Consider the following 23,226-nt stretch of genomic DNA (forward strand, 5'->3'; position numbering starts at 1 on the left):
GAATTACTTCAGTGATGAACATAATTAGCAAAGTCCATCTTAATGATTCTGAATGTGTTGAAATTCCCATCAACACTTTAATGACAGGCCTCCCATAATAATTGACTGTGTCTATTCATGGCAAATCTCTGTTACACAAAGCAAAGAGTGTTGGCATTAAATGTACTGTATAAAATATCAAATGTGCATTGCATCAGTCCCCTTGTTGCATTATTAACTCTGGGTTCCCCACCTGGTAACCCCCCCCCTCCCCGCTTACCCAGGACGCCAACATATGAGTACCCTGAACTTCCTAGGTGCCCCAATCATAGGTCTCCCACTGGTCCATACCTCCCATGGCCATCAGGGAAAACTTCATGGACAAGACACCTCTGCCCAGACCCCCAGTCATGCAAGCCCATTGTGAAGCCATAATTACACTGCATTAAGGTCAGTTTAATGAGGAAAGCCCTGTAGGACTTCACAGTGGAGAGGGAAGAAATTTGTAGGCCCACCTATGAAACCCATGGTATAATCATGAGCTGGACTCCCAAACCATATGTTAATATTCTTTTAAAGTCTCTCTCATACAGCGATGGTGAACCATGACCAGTAATATGAGGCGTAATACATTTTTACATTAAATAATAGAAAAGGGAATTAATAAGGCATTAAAAGATGTTTTAAAAAATTTAGCTTTCATGTTACGCTATGTTCGGAATGTTGGTGCTTAGAATTTCAACAGAGCAGTGCTTGTTCTGAAGTGTAGTAAACAGTTTATATGCATACTGTGTGTGTGTGTGTGTATATATATATATATATATATATATATATATATATATATATATATATATATATATATATGTGTGTGTGTGTGCGTTTGTGTGTGTGTGTGTGTGTGTGTGTGTGTGTGTGTGTGTGTGTACAGTATGCATATATACTGTATACAGCAGGAATGTTATTCCAACGACAAAACATCATAATCTTTAACAATTTTAATTTCAAAATTACTTTGCAATTAGAGACTTTTCACAATTTAACAATTTCCCAATGCATAAAAGTCATGTGACTTTTATTTTGAAATTAAAATTGTTAAAGATTATGATGTTTTGTCTTTGGAATAACATTTACTAATATATTGTTCACAATAAGACCAAGAACATTTATAAAAATAAAAATAAATAATAAATAAGGTCAATTTTGATTTCATGTGGACTTGTGAAGTATATATTTTGTATCTCATTAAAATGGACTGACCTGCACATGATCTCATGGGTGAGAAGAACACGACACATCTCAGGATTTTTGTCTTGGCCTTCATAAAGGATTGGCTACAAGACAGAGAGAAAAACAAAGGCAGAGATAGAAAATGGTGTTATTTAAAAATAGAAATAAGTTATGCAGTGTATCTATGAAAATGCAAAGATCAATATGTGTATCATAGGGCTGAAGTTTTGAGACTTGGCTGACCCCTCCTTTAGCTCATATTGAAAGCAGTGATTGGTCAAGATAATTGTTCAGGATGCTGACACCTGGTCATTAGTCATATTTTTTGTTTGGAGCATGCTGACAACTTTAACATATGCTAAAAGCTAAATCTGGTCATCAGCGGCTGGACAAATATATGCAATGATTCGAGGGGGATCCAGACTCTGCTGGGGCTCATGTGGAGTAACAATCTTTACGTTCTCCCCATCAGCATCCAAACTGTGCAGCCAGATGGCCAGCCAGGCCCCAAAAGAGAGGCCCCCTCCCAGGCATCCGTCATCGGGCTGTCATGCCTGGCCTGAATGACGGATGATCAGTGCATATCAAGGAAGTTAAAGGACTCACTCCCCACTTCCTACTAGGCTCCCCATCCCCACCAACCATCACCAGCAAAGATGAATCCATCATAACACAAGCACATAAACACACACACATGGAACACACAGTGCAATCCACCTCAAAATACCTTTCATCTTACTCGCCTCTGGCCAGTTGGCCAGACAGGGTTGACCCAATGCCCTGGAGAACAATACTTTTAGGATAACGACCACTTCTACATTATTGATCTTTCTGTAGGCTGCCTATGGAGGTCTTTACCTCTTCATCACCATCCTCCAATTTTGCTGAAGGGGGAGGGGATTTGGGGGGTGGGGGGGCGGAGGGGAGTGGGTCGATATTTATATATCGTTTTTGATTCACATTGCTGGCGCCAAAGTAGTCCGGCCCCACCCCTCATCTTCATGCATGTCTGACTCCAATATGGAATAGTGTTACAACTCTTCCACGGACTCAAAAAGTAAAAATACTCCAAGTCTTTACTGCTACTCTAATTAAAGGGATAGTTCATCCAAAAACATTGACATCATTCATACATTTTCATGTTTTTATTTCATGTGTATTCCTTTAATCTATCTCACCTCACAGTATATAAATTTATAGAATAAAATTATTTCAAAATTAATTTTGAGTAAACGTGCTGATTTGGGCCGATTAAACCAGGCACTGTAACTCAATGAAAATCCTCCTCTTTCGCATTCATCACTCTCAATTAGAAGGGAAAAAAGGTCTCCTTCAATCAATATCTGCAGCTTTGCTGTTGATGCACATATGTAAAGACTACGTGTGTGAGTGTGGGGTGGGGGGGGTTTACGGGCGTGCTCAGCTATAGCCCTTTTTTGTCGTTGGGAGGATTATTGTCTCCAGTGTGTCGGCTCTGCATCTACTACATTAAGGCCTATTGATTGGTCTCTGGGGTTGATGCTTTGTCGAGGAACTGGTTGCCATATTGATCTGAGACAGCCTGACATGCAGTAACAGTGGGACCTGCTGAGCTGGAGAAAGGATGGGAATAGTGGAGGGATTGAACTCTGGTCCATTTCATGATGGAATGCAGAACGCAGGTGCCAAATTGAGTTCAGCATGAGAGAAGCATCTCAAATCACTCTTTTAGATGGGATTGGAGTCCAGCCTATGCCCATTGCAGTGCAGAGGAGGAACTCTCTAAGTGAACAAATAATATCTAATACAATAATATGTTCATGTAGCAATTATGATAAGATGACCCTGCTTAAAATTTCTTTTTTTTTTAAAGGTTAGCTGGCATCCCAGCTTGGCAAAAATGGTAAGGCTGGTCTGTTTTTTTGGTTTTAGAGGGGTTTTGGGCACTTGTAAGGTGAATAAGCTGGGAGACCATCAGAAAATCCAGACTGGGAAACCAGCTATTTAGCTGAAGACCAGCTTTGCCAGACTGGTTAAAGCTGATGTTTATTATTATTATTATTATTATTATTATTATTATTAGGGGAATTTCAATGAAAAAATAAATAAATTACATCAGAATTACTCATTATTACTGAGAGCATTATTACATGTTTAAACTCAAAATGATTTATGTAAATGGTACTCACCTGTTTAGTCATGGAGTCTATTAACCGAACATACAGATCCTGTTCTGTCCTGATACCTGCAGATTTAAATGGAATATACACATTAACATGTATCTCTTTGAGTATAGTAGAACAGCAGCAACAACAACAACAAAAAATGTTCTTATTTGCTTTGCATAAATTACAATCAGCTCAGTTGAACCCTAAATGCAAATATCGTGCCATATTTCAACACGAATACTAGTAATATAGTGGGTTAAAATTAAAAGCCTCTTTGAGCAAATATAACAAAGAGCTAACCAAAATACAAAGCCTGATTCTTTGCAAAAGTCAACATAAAGAGACTCATTTCTTACGGAAAGTCTTGGAAATTAATTTGTTTTATTATGCTTTTCCCTACAGTGCATTTATGCGCATTCTGTTATGCTTGTCGTGCTGACTGAGCTATTCTGCTAACGCCTCTTAGCAAAAACAAACTCGTCTCAGCTCCGGAGTTTTTCTATTATTTATGATCTTCCTGCTTTAAAGTGTGAGAGCTCTCTTTTCTCCTGCCCTGCTGCCTCTGTGCCATAGGACAACAGGGAATTCACATACAACAGACAAATCAAATAGCATTTATCACTACCTGTTTGCATTATGCTAAGGAGAATAGGGCGAATTTGAAGGGGATTATTTGTACTTGTATATTTGTAAATTTTTTGCATATGAACCCCCCCCCCCCCCCCCCCACCTTCCCATTAATTCACATGTGACATTTGCAGTGGCACTGCTAATGTGATAACGGTAACACTTAATATTAACTTTAATTTTAAAAGTGACATGTATAACTATATTCTCACTATTTTTGTTCATCTATCCCATATTTTATCAATTTGTGCAGTAATATACATGTATAATGTAACATTGTTTATTAATCTTGTTATTGAAAGTTCATTTGAAGTGTTATCATGATAATAGTTTAGGCTTATAAACTGATCTTAGTGTAATTAGTATAAAAATAAGCAATGTGCTTAATAATTTTATTTTGCATATATTACTCTGTGTCCCAACACTATTTTAATTTTTATTTATTTTAACAAAACTGCAGCACCAAAGAATATTGACAAGTGTAACATTACTAGCTGATTTATAAGCATTACATTTACGCATTTAGCAAACTCTTTTATCCAAAGCGAACCAATTGAACCAATGGCCTAGTGCTGAAAGCACCAAGCTTTCCAGTTAGGAACAGCTTGATACAGCTAGCCTGTATGTGCCTTACTAAGAACTGTAAGCTCAAATGAGGCCGTGTTTAACATATCTGAGTGGGTGTGTAACGTGGAATGACATTAGACATGAGCGTAAACTGTGAAAGGGTGGCAAATGTGTTCAACTGCATGAACTCCTCTCAGGATAAACAGATGGAACTCTCAAATACTCTTCCAGATGTGATGAGACATGTGGCATGATTGTGGTTACATATCGTTTACAGTTGGACTCGCTCTGCCTCGCAATATGTCTTTGTTATTGATGGGATATGAAAAGGGTTTGGAGGAGCAGTACAGATCTTACCGTTGCTGTAAAGAAGCTGTAACCTGTAGTGGATGCCGTTGTTGGTCTTCTCGCCATTGTATTCCTAAAAGCAATCAAAAGAAAATTACAAATAGAAGAGCATTAAAAAAACACAATCTACATTCAAAACACATATTGATCATAATAATGTCATTTCTATTTAATCATATCTAAATCAAATTTTTACTCCATTTTCCACATCGTTTAGTAGATTCAAAGTGGTCCAAATGTACAATGTTAATGGGTGCAAAAAGTGCATAAGACTTCCATTTGGGTGGGTGTTCTATGTAGTTTGGCCATAATTTTGAACACGTTAATGTATTCCAAATACATCAAATACTTAATAAAAAAAAAAAAAAAAAGCTAAAGTCGGTTTATACTTGCTCATGCTATATCTGTGAATATAGGATATTGCTATACTGTTGTCTTATCCATGAAATAGTTTATGCTATCAGATATGTTTAAATAAATGTACCCAAAACTCATAGAATCTTTTTGAAAGGAGTGTTTTAATGAAACCAGTCAGACTTGAAGCTTTCATTTTATAGAAACTTAATTTTTTATATGATCAAAACAAAAAATATCTTTCTTTATCATACACACAGATACTGTTCCTATCTCTGTTGCATACGGTTTCACAACATATGAACTGCACTGTAAAAAGTTGCAACCTGCATTTGTTATCTTAAGGAGCTATTTCTACCTAAGCTTACCCTAATAATTAGATTTGTTGATGTAACCTAATTTATTTGAGTTGACTTAATGATATTAAATAATATTTGTGATTTGAATAAAACCAGGTAATTTAGATGTTAACATGAAGCCCAAAATAATCAAAACCATCAAGTACCCCCCCCCCCCAACCCCAATATTTATATCATGATCAATGGAAACATGTAGATACTTCACGCTGCAACCCCCTCAATATTCAAGCCAGATCTACACCCTTGATGTGATCCCAGTATGATTTTACTCCTTAGATTGTATGTGGTTTCTGCTTAAACAGCACATCCACCCTTCAGGTGAGTTATTTTACTTTGATGTGACATCAATACAGTAAAACGCAGGATCATGACACACCCTCATGTTACGTCACTCTTGTTGTCATCTATCTTCTCTACATCTCATTGCCAAGTTTAGTGGTAGTGTCTTGGCAGCAAACCAAATTGGAGTTGAGAAGTGTGGGGGGGCTCCGGGCAGGGGTTATGGTGGAGGTGAACGGACAGTGCTGACCGTGCCAGCTGGACCCTGTCCCGTATGACCGTAGGCGGAGCTGTTCTCTGTAACCTTTTACTGAGAACAACCCCCCGACACACACTCTGCGGGGTGAGCAGGACTACCCTCTGACAAACACTCTCAACACACACTGCAGGTACAAAACACATGACTACACTGCAGAATGGTTTTATTTCAAAGTTCATAATAAGTTTTGATATATTTTTTACAATACTGTAATTCATCTGAACCCAAAAAAAAATAATAATAATAAACTGGAAATACCCAGACTTCCTAGTGGTGTAATGATCTATTTTGATGTGTGCGAATTTGGTCTCATCTCTGCCCCCTACATGTAGTTTTTGGTACAACTACTACTGAAAATCAAGATTGTGTGTGTGACAGTTTCAGTGTCAAATCTTTCCGTACATATGCACATTAAAACAACACAATAGATAAAATGGGTAAATAAATGTCTATTTTAAAGTATGTAAAATGTGTAGAGATAACACTTTTTTTTACATTGCTGAAATTTACACAACCGTTTTAAAACATAAAAAATTGCTGATATTTTTTAAATGGTAGGGTTTTTTTCAACATATATGCATGTGTATGATTAATACGTTTAACTTGAAACCTGTTATTTTAATTATAAAAGAACATCTATAATTACATGATAATAACTATGTAATATGTGGTAAAAAGAAAACCACCAAAAACCACATAATCAGACAAACCTCTGAAAATACTCCAAACAATGCCTTTGGCCTGTGCTACAATACAATGAAAAAATTTTAACCTAAACTTTTGTACATGTGTATGATCAATACGTTTATCTTGAAACCTGTTATTTTAACTATAATACTCTATAATTTATGTAATGACATGATAATAACTATGTAATATGTGGTAAAAAGAAGAAAACCACTAAAAACCACCAAATCAGGCAAACCTCTAAAAATACTCTAAACACACATCTTATTTAGGTAACATCTAAATTAAATGGTTTGATTAAAGTCAAAAATGTAATTTAACATCACTGATTTAAATTGACTTCATCAGGTTACATAAACTAAACTCATTTTAAGTGTGAGATCAGGTAGGAATAGCTCCTTAAGGTAACAATTGCAGGTTTCCACTTTTTACAGTGAACATAAAACTACTGAAAGCATCAGATGATGTACAATGATAGGGTATTTCCCACATTTTAGGTTCTCATAGAAATATCTAAATGTCTATGAAGAACTCTTCTGATTTATAAACATAATTCACATTTAAAACTTAACCTAAAAATGTATTTTAATTTACAAATTGCATCTAAAAACAAAACCAATATCACTAAATTTTCATATATCTTCACATTGTCTAAGTTAACATGCTGCACCCCAGCATATCCCAAACCCCTGTTGTGCTATCCAGGGTTTTATGTTAGTGACAGAGTAGTGACAATAGTGACATACTTTGTCCTTTTCCACAAAATCCACGTAGGAGGTTCTTTCTATCTCAACGGGCTGCCCCTGTCGGTCATAAAGGGCCAGGACGAAGTGGAAGAAGTTTGACTTGCGCAGGTTTGAGGGAGGCTGCTTCTCATAATGGGCTCTTGCCAGACCCACACCACTATGAGAGGGAGAAACACAGAGGAAAAAAAGAGAGAGAGATTAATTCACATGAAACCAAATATTCATTCAATATATAAGCTTGTAGACAGATGAATGACTTGAACTTGTACAAATAATATCACATTGCATATAAAAATATAAAGTTGTACCTTTAAAAAGTCACCAAAACCTATATATATTTATATAATAACCCAAATTGGTGTTATATTAAAGACAGCAAAAGACTAACAGGAAAGAAAGGTAACACTAACAGGAAATAAGAGCTGTTACAAAGAGAGATAACAGGAAAGAACTGAGAAGTGTTACAAAGAGAGACACAGATGCCCTGTGTGTAACATGAACTCTTTGTGTGCCTCTCTCCGCTCTGCCACCTCAACAATTGGAATTTGGCGAGGACGGGGGGAACCCAGAAGGCACCGTCTGCCTCTGCGGCTGCCTATCGCTACTGGGTACGTCTCGCCTTGGCAACTGCTGCTTTCCTCTTTCCCTGACCTGTCAGTCAAACCTGCTCGGCTCTCCGCTGGGCCTCCCCAAGGTTCAGCCAATAGAAAGCCTCCTCCCTGACTCTCGCACTTGAGCATCAATTAAAACGCGTGGCAAACAGAGGTCTGACAGAGACCGGGGGAGCCTCGTGCAGCCCGTATCTCCACACCAACCCTACACATCTACCTATCAATCAAAACTTCAGCCCTGCTCCCCTGGCACATATACATCACTGATCATCTTTCCTTACCTGATCCAGCGGACACATGGGAAATGAAGGCCTGAAGTCAAGGAAAGGAAGATTAAAATGCAGGTAGTCTGTATTTTTAATTGGGTTGTAATGCATGTATCCTTTCCCTCAAGCAGAAACCAAAGACAAGCACTTGGTCACACTCAATCTAAAATTAATTTTACAGCTTTATATTTACATTTATTTATATTTATATATTAATATTACATATTTAAAAAAAATGTACACAATTAATTATGCTCCCAGATCATGATAAGGAATATTCCTACCAAGCTTGAAGTACCACCTTCTAGTTTTTGAGAATCCCGGTCAGCAGCAGAGGGCAGTAAAAGCAACTCCAGCTGTATAGGCAACACGCAGCTATACAGGCAATAAACCACACTTACCGTGTCCTTCTATTTAAACACAGCTGAATAGAGTACAACTCCGAATGCAGGGGTTTCGAGAGGCGTTTTTCTAATTTTCAATCTATGTTTACTTGACACAGCCTCCTAAAACCGCTGTGTTTATGATACAATGGAACCAAAGTGAGATGCTCCAAAAGCATCCGTATGATCCATCAGTACATTGACGCATACTTACAAAAGCCCTTATAAGAAGTCTACCTCAGATAGATTGATGAATTTAGTTGCAAAATGAACTAATGTTCTATGATATGGAAATAAACAAAATATTGCCCTCTAAAGCCACTTTTTGTATTGTGTATCAATGCTTTACTCTGTCTGCCACAATAATATAATGTATTTGAATTATCTGAATTATTATATTTATTATATACAGTATATTTTATCTTTATTTAATTATAATAATTTAATAATTATTTATTTAATTCTTTTATTTGTGGGCCTTTCTCTGGAAATATTGATATATATGATTAATTGCAATTAATTTGAATACTTTTCTGCATATCATGTAAAGAATCGATTAACAGACCTAATATTTATTAAAATAAACAAATTTAAGTTTGCTTTACTGTTTTATCCTTTTGCATAATCTTGTAAGTTGTTTTTGTGTATTTAAAGGTGGTGTGTGATTCTTGCGCCACTAGTGCCACCAAATCATTTTGAAAAAAAAATTATAATTTATAAAATAATATTTTTTAACAACAGTTTGTCCAATGCTAAACTCACGTCACTGGTTGAGCCAATGTTGTTGGGCTGGTCAGAACGCTCAAATAAACAGAGCAATGTTTTGAAAGTGCTACAGCGCCACAGAGTTTAAAGTTTTTGAGGAAATCAACCAACGAATGGCTAACGTACAGTTTTCTTTGCATATTAAACTAGGACACAAGTATTATTACATAGAAGAAAATTACACACATTGCCTTGCAGTCAAATGGACAGTAATATTTTTAAATCAGTAAATAAAAGAGTGCGTATAGGTTCATAGCCATAGATTACAGCCGTCATTGTTAAGTCAGTTCGTTATTTACTCGTTACACTGATGAGGTGGGCTGAAATGCATTTGAATCTTGAAAATATGTTCATACATAAATATTTGTTCATCTGCTAAGCTCGGGGTGGAGAGCTCAGTGTTTTGGAAAGCAGCCTGCTCTCTGTCTCCACTCGTTGAGATATTCCCCTGATAGGACATTAATAAAATCTGACCCCTCCCCAGTCCTATTACCAGGGCTTAATGCTTCATTTGTATCCTTGCCTGGTGAAATCTCATTTGTGAAGTTGAGGTACTACACATTTGAACGCTAAAACAGCTTTCACAGAGGCGGCTACAAGAGGAGGATTCTGGGAGGAGCACTTTTAAAAGCGAATGACTTCAACGTGAATGGGAAATATGATCTTGTTCATGTGGAGCAATTGATTTCCATTGAAGATCTTTAGCAGCCAGACTGGTCAGGACAATGCAAAGTCTGACGGATGCCCTCTGAGGTTTTCTGATTTTCCAGAAACAAACAGTGCTGTAAATATTAGAAATAACATTACGAGAATAGTATTGTATCTTAATCATTTTAAATAACAGTTTATATTAATTGGTAGTTGATGGAAAACAATTTTTCAGGTCCAAATTTAAAGTTCAAATGTATCTGAATGTTTATGGGAAAACGTATGGTGTAACAAATTCTTTTTTAAAAGTACAAATATTCCATGTAGTCTCTCAGTTAATAAGAGGTCATAAAAGCATGCATAATAATTATAAAATTTTCTGATGGAGTTTAACCCAAGATATTTCAACTTTCCAAAATAATTTTAACTGACAACTACCATATTATATTTCAGCCTAGTGCCAAATTCTCTGTCTCTGCACTGCATGAAAAGCACAAGCACATGTAAACACAAATGATCACCTTCAAAAAGGAAGACAGAATGACTCAATTGCACGTTTGTGGGCAAAAAAGAGAAAAGAACAGCTCTACGGCATCACACTTAAACACACACACATATTGCATCATGAATTCCTCTCCATTGCCCCATCAGCTCACTTACGACTACGAGGCCCGGCGTCATGTTTCTGATGAAGCGAGAGAGAGAGCTTCACCGTGTGCTTTTACAAGGCACAGATCTTTACGCGCAGGAAATGATCGACTCGGAAAGCTTGTTAGTGTTATTATTTTAATTATGTTGATTGCTGCCATATCCACTCCAGCAGTTATGAGTCAGCGACAGGGCCGATTGGAAGACTCTCATTCACGCTCTGCAATTGAGGTGACAAACCCACGCACATACATAGCAGAGCTGTATAAATCACTCACTAACAGACAGCTCAACAACTGTCACAGCACACACTCTCACACTGGTCTCCATCTGACTCTGTGAAACACACTGTTTGACATCTTCTCATCACAAGCGCAGGGAAAAGAAAAGGGAGATGACATTCAAGCCAGAACAATGGCAGTTCTGAAACAATTCTGGATGTGATACCTTCACTTGAAGAAGCTATTATTTGAATCAATAAATACATTCTCACAGAACCGATTTAACAATAAACCATTCAGGTTGCAGGAGCTGAAGGGGTTTGTAAAGATGACGTTTCAGAATATGAGAGCTCTGTCTCTCTTCATGCAACGGCAGTCAGTGTTTCCAGTCTGTGCCTCTGCACACTGCCGGCTTAATGCAATGCAGCAAAGTCTAATTATATTAAATGAAAAAAAGTAACCCCCTGGCTAAAATCTTCGCAGCTCAAGGGTCTGAACACTTGAGGGAAATAAATACTAAGCACAGAGTCTCTGAAATTTTCTGCTAATGAACATGCAGAGCAGAAGAATCTGCCAATACACAGGACACAGTGGGCACTGCTGAGATATTGAGGAGTTAGCTGGTGAGTTTAAGTGGGAAAAGAGAGTTTAGGTGCATGCTGACATGCCTTTACAAAAAAACAAAAACAAATCTCTTTTTGAGGAAGATTTTGAAAGATTTAAAGTTAAAGGAAAATATTGGCGATATCCCACAATAATGTCATTACGAAACTGCATGTCATGTGACATATTTCAGTTGGTGTTCATGTTAAATTATATTTTTGATTTTAATCAATCAATCATGTTACCACATGAAGCACATTTTTAGGTTCACATTTTTTCAGTGTCTTGTAGCACAGGCCAAAGTCATTGTTTAGAGTATTTTCAGGGATTTGTCTGATTTGGTGATTTTCAGTGGTTTTCTACTTTTCACTACATATTACATAGTTATTATCATGTAATTACATATTTTACAGCCTATTATAGTTAAAATAACAGGTTCCAAGTCATATAAAAATAGTACAAGATGGTGAAATCGTCAGAAATCTTATAAGCTGGCTCGCACAAAAATGTACTACTTTTACTCCCATAGAGAAAAATAAACGAACTATGTTATTAAGATTTTTCCTACATTTAACCCCTAACTCAAACCCGTATGATCTTAATATGAAAATAACTTTACACAGAAGAAAATAAAGGGTTTGGAACAAGATGAGGGAAGCTTATTACAAGTTATTGACATACATTATTTGTATTGCATAAATATCCAAATTTGTTCACAGATGTGTCCTTTCTTAAAATAAAGTGTTGGATAGGAGGATTGCTGAAATGTAATGCCTGTATTGTATGGATTTTAAATTCTGTTTGTTGATTGGTTGGTCTCTATGGGAATAAAAGTCACACATTTTCAAACAAGCCAAGTCGTAAGATACCTTACGGTTTTTACCCTCATGCCATTCCAGATGTGTATGACTTTCTTTCTTCTGCAGAACACAAAAAGATTTTTAGAAGAATATTTCAGCTCTGTAGGTCCATACAATGCAAGTGAATGGTGATCAGACCTATGTAGCTCCAAAAATCACATAAAGGAAACATATAAGTAATCCATAAGACTTCAGTGGTTAAATCCATGTCTTCAGAAGTGATATAATAGGTGTGGGTGAAAAAAAGATTAAAAATAAATAAATAATTTAAATCCTTTTTTTTCACTCTCCACTTTCACTTTCACTTTCACTTTTACATCTGAAAGTTACATGTGGTGCCTGTTTAGTTTCACTTTCACATCTGAAGGTGAAAGCTAAAGTGGAGATTTAGAGCAAAAAGCGACTTAAATATTGTTCTGTTTCTCACACACCTAATATATCGCTTCTGAGAATATGGATTTAACCACTGGAATCATATGGATTACTTTCATTTTTCCTTTATGTGATTTTTGGAGCTACAAAGGTCTGGTCACCATTCACTTGCATTGTATGGACCTACAGAGGTAAGATATTTCTTTAAAAATCTTTGTTTGTGTTCTGCTGAAGAAAGAAAGTCATACACATCTGGGATGGCATGAGGGTAAATAAATGATGAGATCATTTTCATTTCTGGGTGAACTATCCCTTTAAGAAAGTGAAAGTGAATAATGGTTGATTTTGGTTTTGTGTTGTCTTTAATGTATTCATTTTAAGTTGATCAAAAACAAAAAGGCAATCTGCATACCTTGTTCGAAGAAAATGGGTTTAAAATGTAAAGAAACCTACAGTTTTGAGTCCAAAGTCTAAGATTCAAGGTTTACTGAAGAGTTGTATGGAATATACATCCAAAAAACCAGAATGGTGTAAATATAGTGCATTAAAAAACATTATTTTACCTGTTTTTCCATAAGATCTCTATTAAAATATCTGCAAAATAAAGAAATAAGACACCAGTTGTGTGTATGGCATATGGGTGGCATCACAGTCTCAGCCCCATGTCTCAGTGACATTAATCACGCCTGTGATGGACTGTGACAGAGGGAAGTCTTTAACTACAGCTCTACTCTCTCTCACTATCGAACTAATGAGCCATACACCAGCACTCTGTTTATAAAAACGTGACGTGGAAAAATCATCTCTGCCCTGGCTCGGAGCCAACGTGCTGATCCAACAAGTAAATATAAATCTCTTTCTCTCTCTCTGTCTCTTTCTCTCTCTCTCTCTCTCTCTCTCTCTCTCTCTCTCTCTCTCTCTCTCTCTCTTCCTTCCTCGATTGCACATTCTGAATTTCTACTCCATTTCTTGTTCTTTTTTGCTTCCTTCCTGACAGTTTCTTTCTCAAAAAGGTCTCGTCAACAAGAAAGGTTACATGGCTGGAACTGATCAGCTGAGATTTGGTCGATAAAGCAACCGCCTTCATCAAAGATCTGCAATGGGAGATCATTCTCTAAATTAACTAACATGAGGGAATCATATTTAATTTGACCTTTACTCTAAAAAATGTTCAACCCAGACTAAATGAGAGAGGAGGAGGGAAGATCTAGTGTGTTTCTCGCCTTTCTCCAGCTCATCAGGGTCTGTGTGGAAGGAGTTTGAGGATGGCGGATACTAAGTTATGCACATACTCTGTTTATGTGTGAAGAGGAGTAATTTATGCAGAGATACAATTACTGTGGCATACATTTGCCCATGCCTGTGTGTATGTGTATGTGTGTGTGTGTGCCCGTGCGGGAAATGCGCTGTTTGAGGGGTAGCGGGCAGTCATCATGGCAGTGGTATGTTTGGTTGGTGCTTATTAGCTGTGTAATAACATTTAATGAGTTGAGGACTAAAGCGCTGCAGGAGCATGGCCAGCAGATTGGGATTAGTGGAGGAGAGAGAGAGAGAGAGAGAAGTAGAAGAGATTGTTCGCACAGAGAGTGTTTTGAAACCCAAAGCCCAATGTGGTCAATCCAGGTCTCTCTTTCTCTTCACTTGATCTGCTATGATGTCATCTCTCTTTCTCAATTTCAATTTCATAGTACTTTATTGGCATGATTGTTTTGAATGCAATATTTACAGAGCATCAATACACACACACACACGTGTGTGTGTGTGTGTGTGTGTGTGTGTGTGTGTGTGTATACATATGGCAAATTAAATCATGAGTAATTTTAATTTTTAAAAAAATAACAATTGGAATAATTAAATTCAATAGAATAACATTTACTTCTAGCATTTGGGTGATTCTCACCAAACTTGTGAAGAAAATGTCCTGGTCTAATTTTGCATACAGACAACGACACCTCTTTTTAAAGTCATTAAGATTTTTAAATGTGTTTTGCATTAAACACATTTTACCCCCCAGTTTTAATTACTGTAATGCTAATAAAGATGGTCATTATGATATTCTCATTATGCCAATGTGAAAAAAAATATATATATATATTATTTAAATTATTATTTAAATTATATATATATTATTTAAATTGCAAATTATTTATACATCATACTAGTACTCCTTTGGGACTGTCTTTAATTTTCACTGATTTTAATAAAAATAAAAAACATTGTACAACAGCTTCTTTTCATTTTTTTACAGTAAATCAGTTAAAAAATGACTGTGTTACGGTAATGAGAATCATCACTGAAAACAAAGGGAATAGTAAAAGTAAAACATCTGGATGTGTTGCGTTCAGGAGAATTATCATCGAAAACATGGGAAAACAGTAAAAGTAAATGTCCAGACATGTTACAGTAATGAAAATTTGGGGGGTAAAATGTGTCCTAAAAATAATGTCACAATGCAAAATATCATAAATGGTCCTAAATGCAGACTTCATTTTCTTTAATACAAAATATAATTTCGAATTTGTTTGTATTGATTTAGGCTTAAGTATGACCAGGACATCTTCTTGACAGGTTTTGTGAAAAATCACCCATTTCAGCATATAAATGGATTAACACTACACTGCTGTACAGACAGTAAATGAACTAGTGATTACTGAGTTTAGAGCAGTGTTTGGTTTCTTAGGGTGTGTGGTTCAAATATAAATCTGGCTGTGACAGATGCATGACTGCTTGATCTCTTTGATCTCTTTCAGACAGTTTAAGAAAATGTAGAAAGAGGTTTGAGAGTTTTGAGAGGTAACTCTCTCTTACATTTCCAAACTTTACAGCGAAAGTGTGCCTCTATCCCACCAGTCTCAAAGTGAGCACAGAATTTTTCTCTCTATCTTTTCAAGTATATGATGATTTCATTGTTCAACACAGGCCTTACGCATTATAAATGGTCAAAGTGTGCAGTTCAGATCTCGCTAAAGTATAAAAATGCATATTTTACATGGCTGTTTTCTGAAGTTGAAGCTCTGTGCCAGATGTGCTGATTGCGTTTATGGATATTCTGCGTCTGTGTTTCTTTAACACTAATTGGATATTATGACATGAAATCATGGGAAAACCTTCATAGAATGACAGAGTGCACTGAGCAATAGAAGCATTTGTCACCTCTGCACAGGAACGGGTGGCCATAAGTCAAAGCAAACGTGTCGGATAGGATCTTTGCATAAAGAAAGGGCTGTCATCTCTCCATGATTTCTACTGCCACACAAACACAAACGGCATGTCTGTCACGTCTCCCAATGATAAGCTGGCACATACATCACCAGCTGCCTGTATCACTGTCTTTGCCTGCTTGCTGCTTTATTCACACACACAAACAGAACACACTAACACGTTTACAGACATCCTAAAAGATGTGTCTTGTGTCTCTGGTTGCATTTGCAGACTTTCTTAAAGTCAGTCAAAGAGCCTAAATAATCATGCTTTCCGGTTTCATTAATCATGTTATCACTGTTTATCATTCTATTTATTTGGAATATTTTGTGCTGAATAGATTGACATTACATCTGTGGTTTAAATACCAGCATTAAAGGAATTATCCGGGTTTCATACAAGTTAAACTTGATCAACAGCATTTGCAACATATTGTTGATTTCCACAAAAATGTATTGCTACTTGTCCCTCTTTTTCTTTAAAAAAAAAAAAAAAAAAAAAGCAAAAATCTGGGTTACAGTGAGGCACTTACAATGGAACTTAATGGGGCCAATCTGTAAACGTTAAAATACTCACTGTTTCACAAGTATAGCCATAAGGTGTAAACAATATGCATGACGTGCCCCCCTAAATATCTATACATTTGTAATTATTACAGTCCTGTTTAAATATCAGGTATGTTTAAAACAAATTTGCAATAAATGCCTCACTGTCAAGACAACATTGTCTCACACACAATATGCATTTTTGCAATCAATGCTTTGCTGAACCTCTTTTTGACGTACTAGGCATTGTGAACTTGGAAGGAAAGCACTCTTCTGACTGGCCCCTGCAGTCGAAGGGCTTGATGTGCCATCATTGCTCACTGATTGCGCCTCTCAACACGAGAGGATCTGAGTCAATAGACTCGTGGCTTGCTCACAGATTAGACATCTAATCAAATACAGACCCGTTTGTTTATCGCTCACTGTCATTGGCTGTGAGATGTCAGTGTAGAAAACTTCACAGCTGTGACAAAGCGGGGATCCATCACATGTTGTACCTACGCTATTGACCTTTGACACTGACTTTCACAGGTTTACTTTTTGTTGCTATTTGATGCAGAATATTAAAAAACAAAATACATTTCGTTGATAATGTTGTTTTGGACAGTTAAAAATGTTAAAAGCTTTTTAAACAGTTTCCTATGGACAGAACAGATGTCAATCTCTATTACAAAAGGGTTTTATAACTTGCAAAGGATAGCTGTTTACATGATGACGGTCTAAAGGCTGCCACTGTAACTAACAATAAAGATTAACACACATGCATGGATAAATTCAAACAGCTGACGGCATTGTTAGACCATGAAGCATGTTGAAAATGTAGTACACTTTTTTAATCGTAAATGTGCTAAATGCTTCCAGCTAATTTCTAATTTGCTCATAATTGCACAGAGACAAGTACGCCATTGCACAGTGAGAAGTTATTTCCTGGAGCTGGACGGCTAAATTACAGGCAAATGTTTCATGCTATTAGGACACTCTAATTGAGCATGCGACGCAAAATAGAGCAGCATGTTTGATGGGCAAGTGTATCAAGTGCATAATGCATGAAGGAAACAGGTATTTACATGTATTACTTCCTTATCACCTTAATTATTGCATGCTTTGTGCCTTAACCACATTGAACTCCTTGTCCATAATCGTTTGACTTTTATGAGCTGTGCCTCATCAGGACGCCTTGATCAATGCACTGATCGCATGTCTCCTCTCGGCTGGATTCAGAAAGCTCTACATAAATGCTTCACAAGAGTCTGTTGCTGTATGTATGCATGTTGTCTGTGTTTTATTAGTGTTGCACTTGTGAATGTTTGCTGTAGGTTTAGCCTTTCTACGCCTGCCAGACCTGGACACACTATACAAATTATGGCACTCTCACCCTCTCTCACTTTTGTGGCTGTGCTCTAAAAAACTTACAGTCATTTCTAAAATCGTTAGTGGCCTACAGCTGAAATCATTAGCTGGTCACCTGTACGCTTCTAATGGGGTCATTACCGAGGTGGCCACGAAGTCAGCCACTAATCGCTAGCATGTTATGGGACAGCTGTTTCTCGAACACTTGTTTCTCTGTGTTACATTCCAGCGTGCAGGCGTCAACAGAGACAGAACAGAGCAAGACATGGTAAATCAGGTGTGTTTCTGATTCAGCAAGTGTTTTTCAATAAGGAAACGTTTTATAAAGCAGAACTTAACTGTACAGACTTGCTGAAAAACTTCTGTTTTTTGTTTGCCCTTCCTTGTTACTTGTTCATTATTGTCGGTGTCACATAATTTGTTGAATTTTAAACATTAAAAAAGAAACACATTCTGCCATTGCATCCTGGGATGGCAAGGAGAGAAAAAATGCGCGCTCATTTTATATTTTACAGGTATGTGCAAGTTTAACTTTTTCTGATACAGGACACGATTTTTTCCATTTCTCATCCTAAAGCCTGGGGTCTGGACTTCATTAGAGCCCCACCAACCCCCCCAGTGGACAAAACACAGGCGACATAATTCACTTTGCCAGGTTTTACAGTGTAGGGCTACGGAATCGGTTAGAGGGTCAATTGAAATCTGTTCCCCAGCTGTGCGGCCCTCTCACTCACCCCTAGGTCTAGAGAGAGAGATATGCTTTGGGGGAAATGGACCCCACAAATGTACCCCCGAGCTGCCTGAGCATCACAAACCTGTCTGGCCATCTCTATCTACATCTACATCAATCGAATTTGCATTGGAATTCAGAGCCAGCACGTTCACACTGGATAAAAATCTGCACACTGTTTAGTGCAATGACACACGGCGGAACTGAACTGTGATTAGATATTATAATGAGACCCAGCATGAGTCCGATTTAGAGGTGAAAATCAATGCACAGATTCCCGTGTCCCAATAATGACTGTCTTTACAGCAACACCAAAGGCGATAATACACAGTGATCCAAGTAAAAAAGGAAACACAGTGGACCGAGCTCACCCCCACCTGCTCTCCAGAGTCTACAGACAGCTACCTATCACCATTACAGCCAACACATGGTATTATTTACAGGATCACATGAAGGATTCAAATTAAATTAAGGGCTCTCTCTCTGGTTAGACACAAGGAAAAAGGGCACAATTTCACTTGGCTTAACAGAACAGCTTTCTGAAATCTTCTGCTTCATTCATTCAGCTCAGATTTACCTACTTTGCTGCCTCTTAAGTGAACACCCTTTATTGCATCCCATCCATGAGACTGATATCCTGGCCATCAGTGTATATTTTAAATTTAAATGGATCACTGATTCAAAAATTGGTAGAAAAATGCATAAAGACTATTTTTTATTTTTTATTTTTTAAGAAAAAGAAATAGAGTGGAGATGTAAAAAAGCAAGAAATGATCCTAAATCATTCATATAGGGCACATAGAAATGTATAATCCTAACAAATGAAGAACATTTGTTAAGCAAAAGTATTTTGGAAAATTATTAAAGCATATTTAATTATTTAAATAGCTTCTTTTTTTTATCTTTTAGTGGAAAAAGATGGCATTCTGGCACTTTTGCTTAGTTTGCCTGTTTAAGCAGCATGGTAGACATTTCTGTGGCTGATAATTGAGGTTAACTGCAGAAGGTTTTCGCGGAAGGCTCGAGCAAATAATTTATTATGAGAGGATCTGTTGTAGGCATTAATATTTACAAATTGCTCTTCTTCTGCGGCGCTGCTATAGACTATATAATAAAGTTAAACTGGTTTGCAGGTAACTTTCTGCTCCATAAACGCCCATCTAAACACGTGTGATTATTTTAACTGTCGTAAAATAAATTCATTTCATAAATGCAGATCAAATGGATCTCTTTAGCTGCCATTTCCAGGTTTCTGCGAAGGATTTTAAAATCAACTCCACCTGTGGATTATCCTGACATTCCTCGTAGCCTATATGCGATTTAAGTGTGAAGCATCTGACATTCGGGTCACGGAAATGAGGCTCCAATCAATGGCTCTGCTCGCGCTCTGGGATGGGGAAGCGCGCTACGGACTCCGCGGAGCCGCACTTAGCGCACGGACTTTCAGTCGCACATCAGCATCGCACCAGAGGCAGAAAGCAACTGGGAAATAAATAGCTTCTGCAGGCTGGTTTGTGTGTTATATGTTTTATATGCAGTTTGCAATGCGACTTTTTCTCCATTATATTAATAATTCAGGTTGAGATGTTTTATCTTGTGTAGAGCAATCATGCCTTTTGTGTGTGTGTGTGTGTGTGTGTGTGTGTGTGTGTGTGTGTGTGTGTGTGTGTGTGTGTGTGTGTGTGTGCAAACATTAGTGTCTTTGTTTGTGATATGAAAAGAGTGATTTCGGTCACTTGAACCTGGCAGCTGACCTTTGTGTTAAGATCGAAACATTTTCTCCCTCTAGTCTACACAATATGCAACATTAATATACCTGAGGGATTTGTATCTGAACAAATTTTAGAGAGCCATGAAAAGATGTAAACCCTGCAGATCTCTGTATCTCTCTCCGTGTGCATGTTTTAATGAAGTGTAAGATTATTTTTACATAATAATAAAAAATAAAAATGCACAGCAAGCTTTCCCCATATCCTGATTTTTGTATGCATGGATTTCAACACACCAGCATAAAATAATAACCCGTCGCATTAACTGCGTTTTACTGCTCAATTTAGGTTAAATATCACATCACTTAAAAACATTCGTCTAAAGAAACTGAAGCTAATTTATTATGCCATGCATGTTTGTGTTTGGCCCTGCTTTATGAAGTCAAATTCATTTTTCAACACAAAATATAGTTGTTGTTTTGTTTTTTCTAACGCTTAAATATTCCTTCCAAAAATATTGAATGAGGCTAAATTTGCACACCCAATATTTCTCAAATCGAATATTTTAAAAGGGAGAAAAACGAAATGAAATATGTATATTTGCTGTAAAACAAGTGTTCATCTCTTTCATTAAAATAAAGTTTATTTTGCTAAATCAAAGTGATGCTCTATATCCTTCCTTCCCCACTTTCTCTTTTCTTATTAGGCTATTTTACAAGAAATACAGCAAGAAGTGATGTAATATATGATCACTATATATATATATATATGATGCTGGAGGGTTTTTTCTGTTTATTTCTGGTTTTTTTTTTTTTTTTTTTTTTTTCAAGGAAATGGCCAGAGTTTGAGGTGTTCAAACATGTTTTTTTTTTTTCCGTCTGTCTAAACCTTAACTTTTACAAGTCTGTATGTCTAGCATTGCATTTAGTCCCAGGTCTCTTTTTGTCGGGTGAGACAGAACAGCACACATTACCAAACACTTCAATTCTCCCAGCAACCCATGGGAGGTATATACTGACTCCAAAAACTAACTTTTCTTCATGCGCAGATGGTTGATTTTGTATGCACTGCACAACTGAGATAGAAAAAGAAGCAATTGTCAATTCTGCATTTTCCCTTTTGTTGACATCAGGCCTATCAGTTTGTGCGCGACAGTGCAATAACCCGAGAAAATCATTTGATATTTATCAGCATTTATCCAATATGTCACATTCATCATCACATCACAGAAATGTGAGATATATATCAGAATAAATTAGCTGACAAGTTAGCCTACTTTGAGTCACCCCTAATCATTTTTAAGAGCTGAATGTATTATTACACCCTTGATTTACCAATAGGAGAAAAAAAATCCATTATAATCGCACGCTTGTCATTGATTCTCACTAGTCCACCCTGTCCCTGCGAGGCACAGTAAACGTTTACAGTTATCAAGATTATTGCGATTTACAAGTGTCAATATTTTCACAGAAAATAAGGCACGTTTGGCACGAGTGGGGAATTCCTAGCCAAACACAATCTCGAAGCTTGCCAGCCCTCTTTCAACCATGTATTAAACGGAAAACAGGTGAAACGATGGGTGACAGTCAGTGTAACAATAAGAGACTTACAGTTATCTCCTATAGCACTTTACGCCGCTGGAGCGACGCGAATCGCGTTTTCTTGGGTGTCCAAACGCGCATCGATCGCGCAATCGTGCAATCGGTCTATAAGTGTTTTTTAAAATAAGTGAGTGAAAACTTACGTTGATCAATGATGTTTTACGTGCCATCGCTGTATGGAGATTTATGTAGTCAAAATAACTGAATTCTAAACACTGGTGATAACTGTGCAGCGCTTCCTTTAACGCGCATCCACGCACGCTTTGCTCATGTTCAATGCTGCGTTTTACGCTACGCAACCAACCACCTGCGATACGAGAAACTTGGAGCTTGTTGGGGATGTTTACCTTTGCGCCGCTGTGTTGGCATCTAGTATCCCCGCGCTTTGCATCCACGAGCGAACCGGCGTCATGCCGCTCGTGAGAGGCTCTTCTTTCATGGTCAAGGCTCCCCGCGGGAGACCGTCCTGGATGGAGAACATGAAAATAGCCTTCTGGGGGATGTCTCTCTACACCAGCTCGAGTGGAATAATCCTCCTGCACTTTCAGAACAAGGCCACCTGGATTAACAAAAACCAAGTGAAAGGGGGGAAAAATCTTCCCCAAAGTGCAACAAGGGGAAAGCGATAGAGGTCCTTATCCAGAGACGTGTTACCGTATCCCTTTGGGTGTTCCTCTTTCTTTTAGATTCCAAACCCAAGTTCAGTTCACTCAAGATTAAGCGGTCTCTAGTTAAAAGAGGGTGGAGAGAAGGCGAGCGCTCGAGCTGTGGAGCATCTCAAAGGAGAACGATCAGCCGGGATCAAGAAGACCTTCTCGTCGCGGGGAGAGAGCGGGGTGAGCGCGAACTTGCTCTGAAGAAGAAGGCGAACATACGCGCACGGGATTGCGAAATGAAAAGTGGGATAAAACGGGCGACTGCTTCAAAAATGAGTAAAATGAAATGATTACCAAACAAGAGGGAGGGATGGACCAGGGAAGGCTTGCCGTCCCTCGGGAAAAGAGGGATTGGGTAGCAAGAAATCTCATTCCCTCCCTCCCCGTCTCTTTATGCCGCATCTGTCCCAACGGAGCGCACCTTCTCTCGGGTCCCGAAGCTCCGGAGCTCTCGGGGGGGAGAAGCGTGGACTTGGCG

General features: G+C 37.6%; 1 protein-coding gene across 3 annotated transcripts in view; it reads right to left on the minus strand.

Annotated features, from left to right (window-relative positions):
- LOC127417602 (transcription factor COE3-like) overlaps positions 1-23,002 on the minus strand; it is a 123,315-nt gene extending 100,313 nt beyond the window's left edge. For all 3 annotated transcript variants that reach the window (XM_051657639.1, XM_051657640.1, XM_051657638.1), the window contains exons 1-5: positions 22,440-23,002; positions 7,580-7,736; positions 4,905-4,968; positions 3,375-3,430; positions 1,237-1,310 (exon numbers count right to left, since the gene is read on the minus strand). In XM_051657639.1, the coding sequence (XP_051513599.1) occupies positions 1,237-1,310; positions 3,375-3,430; positions 4,905-4,968; positions 7,580-7,736; positions 22,440-22,573 (485 nt within the window). In that variant the 5' untranslated portion in view covers positions 22,574-23,002. The remainder of the gene's footprint in view (positions 1-1,236; positions 1,311-3,374; positions 3,431-4,904; positions 4,969-7,579; positions 7,737-22,439) is intronic.
- Between the last annotated feature and the right edge of the window lie 224 nt (positions 23,003-23,226).

This window comes from Myxocyprinus asiaticus, chromosome 27, assembly GCF_019703515.2.
Source record: "Myxocyprinus asiaticus isolate MX2 ecotype Aquarium Trade chromosome 27, UBuf_Myxa_2, whole genome shotgun sequence".
Classification (NCBI taxonomy): domain Eukaryota; kingdom Metazoa; phylum Chordata; class Actinopteri; order Cypriniformes; family Catostomidae; genus Myxocyprinus; species Myxocyprinus asiaticus.